The 15,938-nt window shown below is 42.7% G+C and overlaps 1 protein-coding gene across 2 annotated transcripts in view; it reads right to left on the reverse strand.

Annotated features, from left to right (window-relative positions):
* LOC108101655 (transcriptional regulator ATRX homolog) overlaps nt 1–15,938 on the reverse strand; it is a 467,254-nt gene that overhangs the window by 273,573 nt on the left and 177,743 nt on the right. For both annotated transcript variants that reach the window (XR_006245477.1, XM_043208182.1), the window contains 2 exons: nt 15,135–15,325; nt 14,722–14,859 (listed from right to left, as the gene is read on the reverse strand). Coding sequence is in view for 1 of the 2 variants with exons in the window: in XM_043208182.1 (XP_043064117.1) it covers nt 14,722–14,859; nt 15,135–15,325 (329 nt within the window). In the remaining variant the exon portion in view is untranslated. The remainder of the gene's footprint in view (nt 1–14,721; nt 14,860–15,134; nt 15,326–15,938) is intronic.

Raw genomic sequence — 15,938 nt, forward strand, 5'->3', positions numbered from 1 at the left:
TAAAATGCACTCGAGAATGTAAATGTTATTTGTGTTAAGTTTAGTGGGATGTTCAAGAGGGGGCTTAGCTGGGGCCACCAGGCGAGTCGCAGGTTGCGGATAGCGAACGGCCTTCTATAAGGTTAGTTGCAAATAGGTGCAAGCTAATAAGCAACCCCGGACAAACAGCGGGTACACCGGAGTCGGTGTACTGATGAGACGTTTGTCTGGTCGTCTTCAAAAGTATAGCCTCACACACTCCTCTTCCCTCACGATTACCTATCAACTCCCCTCCCCACACAATCTCACTCCGGGCCGGACTAAGGTGTCATCCGACCCGTGCCGATAGTCAGCCTGGTTGGGGGCCCGGATAAACAAATAGCCCAGTCTCTCACGGACGGTTCAGGCAAGTGGCGACCGCCTGTCCTAACCGCGCCTTACCCGGGTATGGCGGATCTCTGCCCGGGTGGACCATACTTTCTCCGCAACTCGTGGGATTCGATTATGAAGAAGCATACGAACACCAAATTGCCGCAGGACATCCCTGCCTCGAAAACCAACTCCTCGACGGAGAGCGACCACAGATGGGACCATCCCCACCCAGGAGCGCAGCCACCGCCAGGAGTGCGTCTCGGACGCAGAATGTGGGACATCCCCCACAAAGGTCAACTGTTCCAGTCCAGGAACATGCGCGACCAGCAGGACCATCCCGGCTGGTTCGTCCACCCCACGCGGCTGGACAGAGGACCAGGCCTGCCATGGAGACGGATGTCCTTCCAGCCAAAGGACAGCCTGGAGGCCTAGACGACCCCAACAGGAGAGGCCTGCCGGGGTCCAAAATAAAATGATACCTCAGAGATAGTAGTGCACCTGCCAGCAAGCGGGGTAACAGCACCCTCACCCCTCCGACGGACACCCCAAAAAGGTTGAAGTGAAGCAGCCACCCTCCATCTCCACAGCCCCTCTCACTGGCACACACACCTCCTATGCGGAGGCCGCCAAAAGGGTCAGAGTGACGGTGTTACCTGAGGAGTACCCACAGGTGCATTTGAGCCATGAAGAGCTGTCCGAGTTGGAGGAGGCTATTATGGACGACGTAATCACGTCGGCATGGGACACGGCAGTCGCGTTTAGGGGTAGGATACCTCCTCATCGACTGCCTGGACCAGGACTCAGCGGACTGGCTGAGGGCCGTTGTGCCCTTGCTCAGAACGTGGAAGGGCGTGCCCCTAGAAACCAAGGTGGGAGAAGATATCCCCGCGGCACATAACGTCACGGTCTTCTGCCCCAGAAGCGCGAAAAGAGATAATGAGGAACTCCTCATGATGCTCGGGCGCCAGAACAGGCTGGAGACGGATGCCTGGAAAGTGGTCTCCCGGAAGAACGATGGAGGCGGGGCACTCCTTGTCATCGGGATCGACCAGCTCACCCGAGACGAGATCGTAGCTAGAGGGCACCAGCTCAACTTTAGGTTCGGTACCGTCTCGGTGAGTGGGCTAAGAAAGGCGGCAAAGATGGTCGCAGCAGAAGAAGCGCCCTCTGGTCCCCCAGATGGCAAAGTGGAGGTCAAGGAATCTCTCGACGAGCCACAGGAGCCTATGGGTACAGAGGAGGACCCTAGCGCCGGCATTGATGTGAGGAGTGAGGATGAGGAGCATCCTACGCCCTCCCAGGAGTCGACACATGCGTCTCTCCTGGACTATAACGACGAAATGGAGGCCGACGTCACTCTGACGGATGGCAGTGAAGGGGAACACCCGCCCCCTTCACCAAAGATGGAGCATCCGCTCCAGTGATAGGTGCATACAGGCTAGCCCAGGTGAACCTACACCGAGCCAAGGCGGCATCAGCCGTCCTGGCCAGGTTATTCACCAACCAACATCTCTGGCTAGCTCTCATACAGGAGCCTTGGTGCAATCAGGGCATTAAAGGCCTGTACACCAAGGAATCAAAGGTAATATGCGACCATCGGGGTGCACACCCAGGAGCATGCATATTAATAAGAAAAGATATCAATTATAATATCTTTTCAGAGTTCCTAAGTAGTGACTGTGTCGCGGTAACTGTGAGCGGCACAGGAAAGTTACCAGCGAACGCCATAGCATCGGCGTATTTTTCTGGGGATGCAGCATGCCCACCACCGGAACTCATCGGACTCGTGGAATGGTGCAGGAGGAAGAAGATGCCCCTAATCATCGGGTGTGACGCCAATGCACATCACGTGATATGGGGAAGCACCGACGTCAACAACAAAGGTGAGCAGCTAATAGAATTTATTGTAAATAGTAACCTAGAAATCGGTAATGTCGGGTCCACACCGACATTCATTACTAGAGTAAGAGAGGAGGTCCTAGACATAACTCTGATGAGCAGGTCTCTAGGACCACTTATTAAGAACTGGCATGTGTCGCCAGAGGAATCAATGTCGGATCACCGAATCATTAGATTTGAAGTAGACTTCAACACCGCTAGGGACGCCCCCAAAAGGAATCCCAAGAAAACGAACTGGGATTGGTTCAAGTCCTCCCTTGAGCTCAATCTCTCTAACGAACCGTTAGGTATACCCAGACATTCTTTAGAATTGGATCAGGCAGTGGACAACCTCTGCAAGAAGATAACCAATGCTTTTGAGGACAGTTGCCCTCTTGGCAGACGGAAAGCAGATAGAGACGCCCCATGGTGGAATGACAACCTGGAACGGCTCCGAATCTCCACCCGCCGGCTCTTCAACAGAGCAAAAACGAGCGAGGATAACTGGGGACAATACAAGCAAAGCCTGACGCTCTACAACAAAGAGATCAGGAAGGCCAAACGGAAGAACTACAGAGACTTCTGTGAGGCAATCAGCACTGCCCATGAAGGGGCAAGATTGCACAAGGCTATGGCCAAAGTTGCACCAGAAAGTAACCTAGCCCTGAGGAAATGTGACAACTCTTAGACTTCCGACGACAGGGATAAACTAGCTTTACTCTTTAAAACACACTTCCCCGGGAGCTCGCCCCTGGCGGAAGATACGTCCAACCCAATGGAGGCATCGTCCACTCCAAGACACCTCAGACCAAGCGCAGAGGACTGGGCAATTGCCAAGTCTCTAGTCTCTCCGGAGAGACTTAAATGGGCAATTGGGACCTTCCAACCATTTAAGTCACCTGGTCTGGATGGTATCTCTCCATCATTCCTGCAGCAGGGACTGGATCTACTCCTAACCCGCTTAAGGAGACTGATGCTAAGCAGCCTAGCAATTGGACACATCCCAAATGCGTTACGCCACGCAAGCTAGGGTGGTCTTCATCCCCGAAGCAGGGAAGAAAGACGGTGACGTCCCAAAGTCCTTCAGACCTATCAGCTTAACTTCGTTTTGCCTTAAAACGTTGGAAAAGCTGGTAGACTACCATATTAGGAGCACAGTTCTTAAGGACTGTCCGCTGCAACCCACGCAGCACGTATACAGGGCAGGTCGTTCAACAGACAGTACCAACTTTGTCACACTCTTGAAGGGGTAGTGGACAACAAAGAAGTTGCAATCTGCGCCTTTCTGTATATAGAGGGAGCCTTTGACAATGCGTCGCATGATGCTGTCTAAGCGGCCCTCGCCAGAAGGAATATAGACGCGACAACAAGAAGGTGGATCGGAGCCTTGTTAAGCTCCAGACAGGCAATGGCGACCATTGGCAACAGCACAATGACCGTTGCCACAAGCAGAGGATGTCCGCAAGGTGGAGTCTTGTCTCCTTTACTGTGGAGCCTACTAGTAGATGAACTACAAAGGAAACTCGCCGACAGAGGAATACAATATCAGGGCTATGCCGATGACATAGTAATAGTAGCCAAAGGGAAATTTGAAGAAACGCTTTGCGATATTGTCCAACTCGGACTCAAGATAACGCTCGACTGGTGCAGGGAAGTTGGACTTAACCTCAACCCCGCAAAAACAGTCATTGTTCCTTTTACAAAGAAGTACAAACTAAAGAAGATGAGACAAATCATGCTACTAGGTACTTCCGTAGCAATAAGCCGGGAAGTTAAGAACCTCGGAGTTACCTTCGACAGGAGGCTAACGTTTGCAACCCAAATCCAAAAGACAGTGGATAAGTGCCTCAGGGCTCTCTTCACCTGTCGGAAAATTGCAGGGAAATCTTGGAAATCACCCCAAATTATCAGATGGTTATACCTTATAATTGTGAGGCCAATACTCACATATGGGTCAGTAGCCTGGGGTAAACGAGCTAGGCTCGTTACCGCACAGAAACAGCTCCAAAGGCTGCAAAGACTGGCATGCACTGGAAGTTCTCATGGAACTCACTTCGCTACACTGCGTAGTAGAGTTACAGCGGAAGGCCACCCTACTAAGAATCACTTCTTGTGGTAATGGCAGTGACCGCATCCTCAGTTCTAGGGATGCGGCAAAACTACTAGTCGAACTTCCCCTGAGCTCACACCCCAGGGACGAAAAGACAGTAGAATTCATCTTTGAAAAGAATTTCTCTGCTCATCTGAGCAACAAGAAAGAATGGACCACCATGAAGGAAGTACAGGGTGCGCCATCTCGAGCTTCGGTATGAAAATATTAAATAACTTTGGAAAAAAACAAAAATTCATGGAAAATGTTTTACATATATTTAGATTGATCCTTTACAATTCATTTGAGTTAGTTTTTGAATACAATATCGACTAAGTGACTTCCTTTGTTCTTGATGGCAAAAAGTGTCCTTTTTCGAGCATTTTCCATTATTTTCTTGAGCAATCGGCCGATATATTGGCCATTTCGGTGCGAATACTCTCCTTGAGCTCTGTGATGGTCTAGGGCTTGCTTATGTATACCCCACAAAAAGAAATCCGGCGGGGTCAAGTCCGGCCAGTCGATATCGCCTCTTTTTGACACAACGCATCCAGGAATTTTGCTGCAAAAACTGCATGGTTTCGTTTGCTGTCTGACATGGGACCCCGTCCTGCTGAAACCAGAAATTTTCTAGACCCTTAAAAAACTAACTCAAATGAAATGTAAAGGATCAATCTAAATAAACATAAAACATTTTCCATGAATTTTTGTTTTTTTCCAAAGTTATTCAATATTTTCATACCGAAGCTCGAGATGGCGCACCCTGTACACTCCATGGCGAGTCACACTATAGCATGGTATACGGACGGGTCTTTAACACACCAAGGCACTGGCCTTGGAGTAGTAGGACCACGAATCAAGTACCACGAATCGTTAGGCCAATACACCAGCATATAACAAGCTGAAGTATGCGCTATAGGACGGTGTGTAGAGCTCAATATGAAGCGCGGGTACACAAACAAGGACATTGCGATCCTCTCGGACAGTCGAGGGGCAACTACTGCACTATTCAGCAATAGAATCACCTCGAAGCTGGTACGAGAAGTAAGAACAAAGCTGAACCTTCTGGGCAGCAACAAGAGGCTGTCATTAAGATGGATTCCAGGACACAAAGACATATCCGGGAATGAACTAACCGACAGGCTAGCAAAACTAGGGGCGGAACGACCCCTTATAGGACCCGAGCCTTACTGTGGCATAGGCAGACACACAGTTAAAGATTACCTAAGAACGGAAGAGGCACATATGAGGCAAGCCTGCTGGGTAGACACCACAGGCCAAAGACAAGCCCCTCATCGTCAATTATGACATGAAGAGGTTTAAGAAACTTATACTACTAGGGAAGAGATCACTTAGGATAGTTACCGGCTTACTAACCGGACACTGCAAACTAAGGAGACACCTATTTAATATAGGAATTACAAACAGAAAAACATGCAGATTCCGTGATAGCGAGGATGAAACCTCCCTACACATAATATCAGATTGCCCAGCACTAAGTAGCCTGAGGAGCAGAACCCTCGGGTCCAGGTTCCTTACGCTTGGGACCTCTGGAAGCATCGAGCCGATAAAGCTCCTTAACCTTATCGAAGGAGCTCTGTTGATGGGTGAGCTCTAAGCTCAGATAGGGGGTACAATAGATCTAGTTGGGTCGAGGTAACCTTTCCAAACCTGCCTTCAGGTTATAAAGCCTGAGCCGGCTAAACTCGCTTGTTGGCTTTGTGACAGGATGGTGCACACTAAGTGCGCTGGATTCACAGGGCGGACAAGTGACGATCTTAGTTAAGTCCTTGGTTTGCAGTTCTGCTGTGAAGCTTGTCGCGAAGTTGCGAAGGAAATGAAGTCCTTCATGAGCCAAACTAAAAGTGGCCTTAAGGGACTGATCATTAGTTTTGGCACAGCTAGGGATAGTTTTGCCAGGACCAGTGATCTACTCTCAGCGCTGGACTCGCAGTTTAATAGCCTTAAGCTATTAGAGGAGTCCCCGAAGCGCAAAAGGGCTGATGGTGATAGGCCTGCAACTTCAAAGCGACCAGCAGAACTCCTCTGCGGACGAGCAGTCGACTTTAACAACCCCTCAAATGTTGTTGAGATCGGCAGATAAAAAAAAAAAGCTTCGGACGCCGATCAATCCGCAGTAGAGTGTGTGAGACCAATGCAAATAAAAATTTCCGAATTTTCTGAAGGTGATTCTCACCTGTTATTCCACCTAATCAGCTAAATATTCCCCCACAAGTTTCTGAGACCGGACTACCGGCCCAAATTGTCACAGCAGGTTCACAGCCTGCAGTAGCAAAACCCCTCATTGTGATTCCACAAAGGAAACAAATACTTTTTTCGGCTACACCCAGATCTCATATCATTTGATGTTTCGTCTTATATCAAAGACAAATTAAATGCCGATAACGTGAAGGTGGAACATTTTTACTTTTCATATGCTAGGAACATTTAATCTTTCAAGATAAGTGTTCCTGACGAACTTTTTAACACTATATGCTCGAGCGACTTTTGGCCGGCAAAAATGGTGGTTAAGGAGTTTGTAGCGAAAATAAAAAGAAAGGTCCTACGGGAATTAAACTCCCCGGCCGGGACCAACAAACTACGCCGTCCTTAGCTCCTTCCACAAAAAACTAACCACTAACTTCCTAATTAGCTATCAGAATACAAGAGGTTTGCGTAGCAAGCTAACCAAATTGTATACTGATAGCTTTTCGTTTGCATCTCAAGTTATTGTGTTTACAGAAACCTGGTTAAAGCCAGAGATCTTTAGCTCCGAAGTTTTTCCTGGTAAGTACACAATATATAGGCATGACCGTCCCTCTAGACGGGGAGGGGGCGTCTTTATTGCAGTGGACGCTAACCTCACGTCAGAAGAGGTTTGGACAGATGATCCTTTGAACTTAAAGTTCGAATTTTTATGCGTAAAACTGTCTGTTGCTGGCAGATTAATTTTTACTACCTGCTCTTACATGCCTCCTTCGTCCGATCTTGAGGACTATTTTAGGCACCTATCTGTTATAAAGTCAATTTCGAGTTCCTTGTCCGACATGGATCAGTTAGTAGTTCTAGGTGATTTTAATATACCTGGAACTACATGGTCCTCGGATGATAAATCCAATGCTTTACAATTGACAATTGACGGTCTACTTAACATACCTTCATGAGATCCTTTACTTGATTTGTGCCTTGTCTCAAATCCTGAAAGTGTTGTTCTTTCTAGAGCAACACCACTTACACTGCCTGAAGATCCCTATCACCCTGCTTTCGAGGTGACTATCGACACTGGTATAAAAGTTAAAAATAATGCTATAAAGCCAGCCAAGCGAACTCATTGTTTTCGCAGGGCTAACTTTCTGAGACTTAATCATCTTATATCTGGCAATGACTGGTCCGATCTCTACTCTTGCCATAATATGGAAGAAGCCATTACAATTTTTTATTCGGCAATCAAATCGTTTTTTAGCTCGTGTGTTTCGCTATATATCCCATCAACATCCAATAAACCACCTTGGTTTAGCAAGGAGTTGTCACACCTTAGGAATTTAAAGTCCAGACTTTATAAAAAATATAAGGTTTCAGGTTGTCAGTCTGTTTTTTGGAAAATACATAAGAGCTCGGTCAAACTTTACCGTGCTTAACGCTCAATGTTACAAAAATTATTTAGTCCGTTGCAAGTCCCAGTTTTTACGGGATCCTAAACGGTTTTATAATTTTTTAACATAAGCGCAGATCATCTTCCTTTCAGCCTTCGCTTTCTTTTGAAAGTATGGCGGCTAATACTAATCAGGCAATAGCCGATCTGTTTGCTCAATTCTTTCAAACCACTTACTCCACAGTGTCTCATTCAAATGAGCAATAATTATACGCCATACCTGAGTCGAACTTAATATTTCGTCCCTCTTTATACGAAAGCTCTCTTCTTTTGGATCTTCAACGTGTTACACCAGTTAACTCCCCAGGTCCTGACGGGATTCCTGGGCGTGTTCTTAACCGGACTAACGCCTTAGCATCTAAGCTGACAGGTCAGAAAACCACTAATACCGTGCGGTAACAAACATTGAACCAAATTCCAGAAACTACTGGCCAACGTACGACTCCAAACACACAATTGCCTGATGGTGTAGAAGCAATGCTGGTAACTATAACCAACACAATGGTTGCAATACAGCAAACGCTGCAGGAACTTATGCGCTCTCAAAATCTCCTATTGGAGCTTTCAATCAAACAAATATCTGCTTAGATGGTTTCCTTAATTATATGTTTCTGGAATGCAAACGGCATTTCACAGCACAATTACGAGCCCTCGCAGTTCCTAGATCAGTATGACATTGACGCCATGCTTATATCAGAGACTCATCTAAAAAACAAAAACCTTTTACACCTTAATGGCTATACATTTTATAAAACAAACCATCCTGATGGCAAGGCTCATGGCGGCACTGGCATACTGTTCAAGAAACGCATCAGGCATTTTGAACTGCAACAGCCTACATTCGCAACAGGATATTTCCAAGATACATCAAACTTATCCGCTATTTAGTGACCACCATGCTTTTCCATTTCCGAAGATGAATTTGTACAGTTCTTTGACCTAGTAGGTGACCGTTTTATAGCGGGTGGTGGTTACAATGCGAAACACCCCCATTGGGGCTCTCGACTCACTAACCCCAAAGGAAGACAGCTGTACAACGCTTTAATAATACCAAAAAACAAGCTTGACCATATCTCTCTAGGTAAGCCTACATATTGGCCAATATATCTTAATAAGAAGCCTGACTTGATGGATTTTGCCGTCATGTTTATGTTAAATACGTAACAGACCTTTAATCGGATTTCTTCTCAACGACCACCCACAGCTTTCAAAACGCACACATCTTCTAACTTCCAGTAAAACAGATTGGCTTAAATACAGAAAGTATGTTAGTACCCATATTGATGGCTTCGTAAGCATGTACCAAAAAGAAGAGATTGAAAGCTCAGTTAAAGCTCTAGAGTCTGTTATGTCACTAGCTGCACAACACTCTACACCTATTGTAATTTTAATTCTAATTCTAGCAGCAGTCGAGCTTCTGGGCATATCAACGAACTGCTATGCAATAAAAGAACCCTTCGGAGGGATTGGCAAGCCAATTATTATATTTGCAAAATCACTCCCCTAACAGCAGAGGAAATCCACTATGGAAAGCTAAATCGGGTATATGTCCACCAATCGAAAGCGAATCGCCATTACACACACAAACAGGAGAGTGGGCTCGCAGCAACGAAGAGAGGGCAAATGTATTTGCTGCACATCTATAAAACGTTTTCAAACCGCTTCCATCAACAAATAGTTTTGTGCTCCCAACAAATATCCCTCCAGAGGCTACCCTGCACATTCCAATTAAGAGAAGTGATAAGAGTGATAGAGGCTCAGGAAAAAAAAGAAAGCGCCAGGACACGATCTAATCTCCCCTAAAATGATTATGGAATTGTCGAACTGTGCAGTAAATCTTCTTACCACGATATTCAATAGTATGATGACATGGGGCTAATATGCACAACAATGGTCCATAAAGCTGGAAAGGACATGTCCCAGCCTTCATCATATAGGCCAATCAATCTTCTGCCGTGCATATCAAAGATATTTGAAAAGCTGCTTCTGAATCGTATAAAGAAACACCTACAGTCCCATGGTCACGGAACCATTGAATAAGTAAACCGAAAAACCACCGAGATACGAAATACATTTGAAAGTCGAGAGTATTGTTCCGCAGTTTTTCTGAATGTTGCCCAGGCCTTCGACCCCGTTTGGTTGGACGGCTTGGTTTATAAAATTCAAAACTTTCTACCACAAAACACCCATAAAATACTGGAGTTATATCTTGTGCGTAGAAGTTTTGCAGTACGATGTAAAGATTTCCTCTCTGAATACCATCCAGTTGAACCTGGAATACCAACGATGTATATAATCTACACAGCAGGCCTTCCGACAACCAGTCTTATAATAACTTCATCATTTGCTGATGATACTGCCATTCTAAGTCGATCTAAGTGCCCCATGAGACCAACGCAATATTTATCTGCTCATCTCAGGCTTTTGGAGAAATGGCTAGCAGATTGGCGCATAAAGGTTAACGAGCAAAAGTGCAAACACGTTACTTTTACCCTTATTAGACAAACTTGCCCCCACCATCTCTGAACAACATCCATATACCACAAGCAATAGACGGCTTACCTGGAGAAGGCACATCGAAGCCGAGAGCACAACTAAAATTAAAAGCAAGAAGCCTACACTGGCTAATAAATGCTCGCTCTCCGCTTAAATTGGAGTACAAGGTACTTCGGTACAATGTAGTTCTCAAACCAATTTGGAAGTATGGCTCCGAGCTATGGGGGAACGCATGCGTTAGTAACCTAGAAGTGATCCAGAGAGCCCAATCAAAAATACTAAGAACAATAACGGGTGCATCGTGGTACATACGAAATGAAATGAAATCGACAAAGAAAAAGCAAAGTATACGATCAAGCTACAGGCTCATCCAAACAGGCTGGCGCGGTCTTTAACGTGGAACACTAGCCACACACGACTCCGGCGAAGAGATCTATCCACCCAGCAACAATAGCTAGGGCCGTTTTACCAAAAAACTTAATCTTAATTTCAATTATTTAAATAAAAGTATTAGGCTACGATTTGAATACTTATCGTTAGTCTCATTGAGAGACGGTATTAATTAAATACCGTAAAAATAAAAAAAAAAAAAAAAAAACTTCGTACTTGGCCAGATTCATCAAAAACTACGCAATAGAGGCAAAGGAAAGCGAAAGAGCAGATAAGAAGTATTGTATATCGAGTTAGAGCGATCTGAGGTAGTAGCTTTCGAACATCTGAAACGTTTAATAGTTGAAGCTCCGGTGCTTAAGTTGTTTGATCCAAAAGCTGTCACGGAGGTCCACAAGCCAACTGGTGGAAGACCTGTGCCGACGAATACCCGTGAAAAACATTTAGTCAGAACGGTATGGGGCATCTCGTGACATCACCCAAAAGATGGGAGTTGGTCACCAAACCATATTAAGGGGGGGGTAAGGTTTAAAAAAAAAATTGTTACATTTTTGAAGTGAAACTTCTTTATCGGCGTTGGAAAAAAATTTAGCGTCACATTTTTCGGTTACGCGTCACATTTTTCGGTTACGGGTCACATTTTTGGGTTACGGTCACATTTTTTCGTTACGCTCCATCCGATTCATGACCGTCACGAAAAAGCAAGGATCCCCATCCCTCTCTAACCGCTGACGAACGATCTCTCTATCTTCTTCTATCCTCTCTCGCTCTTAGCGCGCTCGCACAAAGTTGAGAGCGTAAAAATTTAAAAATAGAATGCGGTTGCGTGTGTGAGAACAAGTAAGTGCGTATGTATGTATGTATGCTTACTTGAGCAAGAAGACGATTTTTAAGCCGAAATCCTCTCTGTGCCAAAACGAATTCATTTACAGCAGTAGAAAAAGGGTGAGAGGTGTGAGTGTCAAAAGAAATTCTAATTGAATAGGTTGCATACAGATATTAACAGTTTAATTGATGTATTAGCTTATTACAGCTTAAGTATGCATTAACTACTTTTGATTGCACCTTAATTCTTGTCCATTTTTTTCATCAGAGAAACATAATTTTTGGAACATAGAGTTTTCTAACAATAAAATAAGAAATAAACAAATATAGTAAGAAATATACAGACAGACTTCACAATCATGTAAATAATCTAGCCCTAGGTCTATTAGACAATAGCTCAACATATAGAAGACTCAAAAGATTTCACATTCTTGATCTCCCTGAAAGGTAAATTTAAGTAAACGATAAGGTATACTTAATAGCAGGTTTCACTGGAAATCTGCTATTCCTGTTATGTAATTATTAGTCATAAAATTTACTTATTGTCACAAGACAGATTGTAAATAAAATATTGAAAAAAAAAAAAAAAATCTCAGGCTTTCAGAGAAATGGCTAGCAGATTGGCGCATAGGGGTTAACGTGCAAAAGTGCAAACATGTCACCCTTACCCTAAATAGACAAACTTGCCCCCACCATCTCTGAACAACATTTATATTCCACAAACAACGGAATTAACGTATCTTGGAGTCCACCTTGATAAAAGGCTTACTTGGAGAAGGCACATCGAAGCCAAGAAAACACAATTAATATGAAAAGCAAAAAGCCTGGTTAATAAATGCTCGCTCTCCGCTTAAATGCTTCTGTACAATTCAGTTCTCAAACCAATTTAGAAATATTACTCCGAGCTGTGGGGGAACGCATGCGTTGGTAACCTAGAAGTAATCCAAAGAGCCAAATCAAAGATACTGAGAACTATAACTGGTGCACCGTGGTACAAACGGAATGAAAGCATTCACAGAGATTTAAACGTTGGATCTGTTAAAGACGAAATCGACAATGTAAAAGCAAAGTATACGATTAAGCTGTAGGTTCTTCCAAATAGGCTGGCGCGGTCCTTCAGCTGGAACACTAACCACAGACGATTCCGGCGAAGAGATCAACCCACCTAGCTCGTCCCGGACGAGCTTTTTCAACCATATGTTCTGGTAATTTCTGGCTGGATAGTATGGTGGTAAAAGAGTTCGAAGTTAAGATCAAAAATAAAAAAAATGCCCGTGGGAATAAAACTTGCTTTGAGTGGCCAGACCAATAAACCGTTGATAAAGGTTTTCCTCTTCTTCCCTTTCCTCAAAAAACTAACACCAAGCCTTGTTCTTTCCCTTAAAAATGCAAGGGGCTTGCTAACTAAATTGTATTCTGATAGCTTTTCTTTTGCATCCCATATTGTTGTATTATTCCGCACACAATATACAGGCATGGCCTGCCTTCCAAGCGAGTCTTAATTGCGGTTGAGTCCACCCTCATTTCGGAGGAGGTGCTTTCTGATGAGCTCCATAGCATAGATTTTATATGCGTAAAGCTGTCGCTTTCCGATAGTCTTTTTTAAAAACCTTGCTCCTACATTCCGCCATCTTCTTAATTTTCAGTTTATTTTAATCATTGGTCTGTTATACAGTCCGTTTCGGATAAGCTTTCAGATAGGGATAAATTGGTAGTTCTAGGAGATTTTAACCTGGAACTATTTGGTCCCCAGAAGAAAGATCAAATGTCCTTCTGCCTATAGCACAAAATGACTTTATTGACGGCTTGCTTGATATATCATTATCGGAAATCAATCATATACGAAATTCTTTAGGTCGTTTACTGGACCTTTGTTTTAATATAGAGTATTTCTTTAATTGGTCTTTACACTTGTAATAATAGGGCGAAATAGGAAATTTAATGATACCGGTTCTCAATCTATCTTTTCAAAATATTTAAAAGCTCGGTCAAATTTTAGCGTGCTTAATGCTCAGTTTTCAAAAACAATTTCGTAAATGCTAAGCGTAAAACATCTTATTTCCTTTCCTCGCTATCATTTGAAAATACTACGGTAAAATCGGATATAGCAATAGCCGATTTATTTGCGCAGTTTTTTTTAAACAACATACTCTGCGTTACCTCACTATGATCAGCCCTATTCTTACGCTGTATCTAAGTAGAATTTAATATTCTGTCCCACTTTAAACGTGAGCTCTCTACTTTGCAATCTCCAGAGTATTAAAACTGTATATTCGCCAGTTCCTAATAGCATTCCTGGCTGTGTACTTCTTAGGTATTGCGCGAAAGCCTTGTGCAAGCCGCTGCTCAAGTTGTTTACCCTCTTTTTGGAAATGTCACAGTTTTCCCACATGTGAAAGGAGTCTTTTGTAATTTCGCTTCACCAAAAAGGTAACAAATCGGATGCAAGCAATTAAAGAGGTATATCTAAATTTTCTGCAATTCCTAAGCTTTTTGAAAAAGTTATCACCTGTGTAAGTCAAGCATTTCTTCGTGTCAACACGGTTTTATAGAACGAAGATCAACAACCACTAATGTGTTGAAGTTTACTTCATTCGTGATTAGGGATTTTAAACAATTTTCAAACAAATGTCATTTACTCTGACTTTAGAAAAGCATTTGAGTCTGTAAATCATTCACTTTTTGTAGGGAAAGTTGACTTATTAGGTTTCCAAGTTGATCTTTAGAATGGATCTTAAGTTATCTGAAATTCACTCTCTTGTGTTCTCCGAGTCACCTCCGAATTCCCGCAAGGGAGCCACTTTGGTCCGCTAGTATTTACCTTATTCATTAATGACCTTCCATGAGTAATAACTTTCTCTCGGGTACTTATGTACACCGATGATTGATTCAATTAATTTAATGGAAATTTTTTTTCTTCTCTTAGAAGAAGGTATGAGGTTCACATCTTGCATGAACTTTTGAAAAACAACTAAAAAACTAATTTGCACATTATAAATCAGATAAAAGAATTTACAGTCTTTGTTTTAGTTTTACTTACATTCTTTAAGATTATTTTGAATCGGGGTTCCAGTTAATATAATACGTTTTGTAGTTTTTACTTTGGCCACTGCGATACTTATGGCAGATCGACTGTTTTTAATAATGTGACCTTCATCGCAAACTACTACATCTGCACCTAGGAAAAAATTTTAATTTATTGTTAAATGGAGAAACGTAAGATACCAAAGAAAAACAGCAGTAATTGAAGAATTGGTTTTTGGTCTATCAAAAATTTATAGTGTTCTGTTAATTTATACAATTTAATCAATACAGTTTTTTGATAAAACGGTTTAAGGGAAAACTATTTTTGATTTACCATTTCATAAAGCCCAAAAAGAAACACAAACAAATTGGTAAAATTTTCTTAAGTTTTTTAGGTTTCCAATCCTAAATTAAGGTATGTTTACTTGCCTGGTTGAAGTAGATATTTTTTTACTTTATCTCGAATGCTTTCTAATCTGTTCGACTGGTTACCTCGGCATTTATATGAGTGATAGAAAACAAGGGAACGAAAAGCTTCATATCCGATCAACAAACAACCCGCACTTTCCTTTGCAGACAATGACCAATCTTCTAGTAACGTCAATTTATCGGATATATCACTAAAAATAAAGTATAAAAAGTTCCAAATATTTATTTTATATGCAAGCTTTGGTCTCAAAGTTTATAAGTTAAATTTTGGCTAAATAAATAAAAAATAAATTAGACATAAAATTAGATTTGTGATCTGTTCTTAGCCAAATATTGTAGTTCGGCATACTCTTGTACTACTTGACCGCCACCCCGATAAGTAAGAAACTAGAAAAGAAGCTAGCTTCAGAGAGCCAAATTTTACAATAGTTTTCAGTAGGAACTTAAGTGTAATAAACTACAAAACTTATCACAATTCTATTGCAACAAAAAAAATTTATTTTTTGGATTTTAATACTACAGGGTGGGCCATTTGAAGTTGACCCACTTGATTCTTAAAACAAAAACAAAAAAAGTGGACAATTTTTTTTTATTCCAAAAATCATTTATTTTGGTCCAAGGAGATTTTTTACAAATTATTATTAAAAATGATATCACGATATCATGATAAGGTGCCCATACCTTTAGCTCTGACAGCCGAATGCATTCTTTTTTCAGCATTTTCCATGACTTTGGTCAATGTTTCAGACGATATGGCGGCTATTTTACGTCTAATGTTGTCTTTTAGTTGACTTAAGGTTTTTG

The sequence above is a fragment of the Drosophila ficusphila genome, unplaced genomic scaffold (assembly GCF_018152265.1).
Source record: "Drosophila ficusphila isolate 14025-0441.05 unplaced genomic scaffold, ASM1815226v1 contig_414, whole genome shotgun sequence".
NCBI classification, from domain to species: domain Eukaryota; kingdom Metazoa; phylum Arthropoda; class Insecta; order Diptera; family Drosophilidae; genus Drosophila; species Drosophila ficusphila.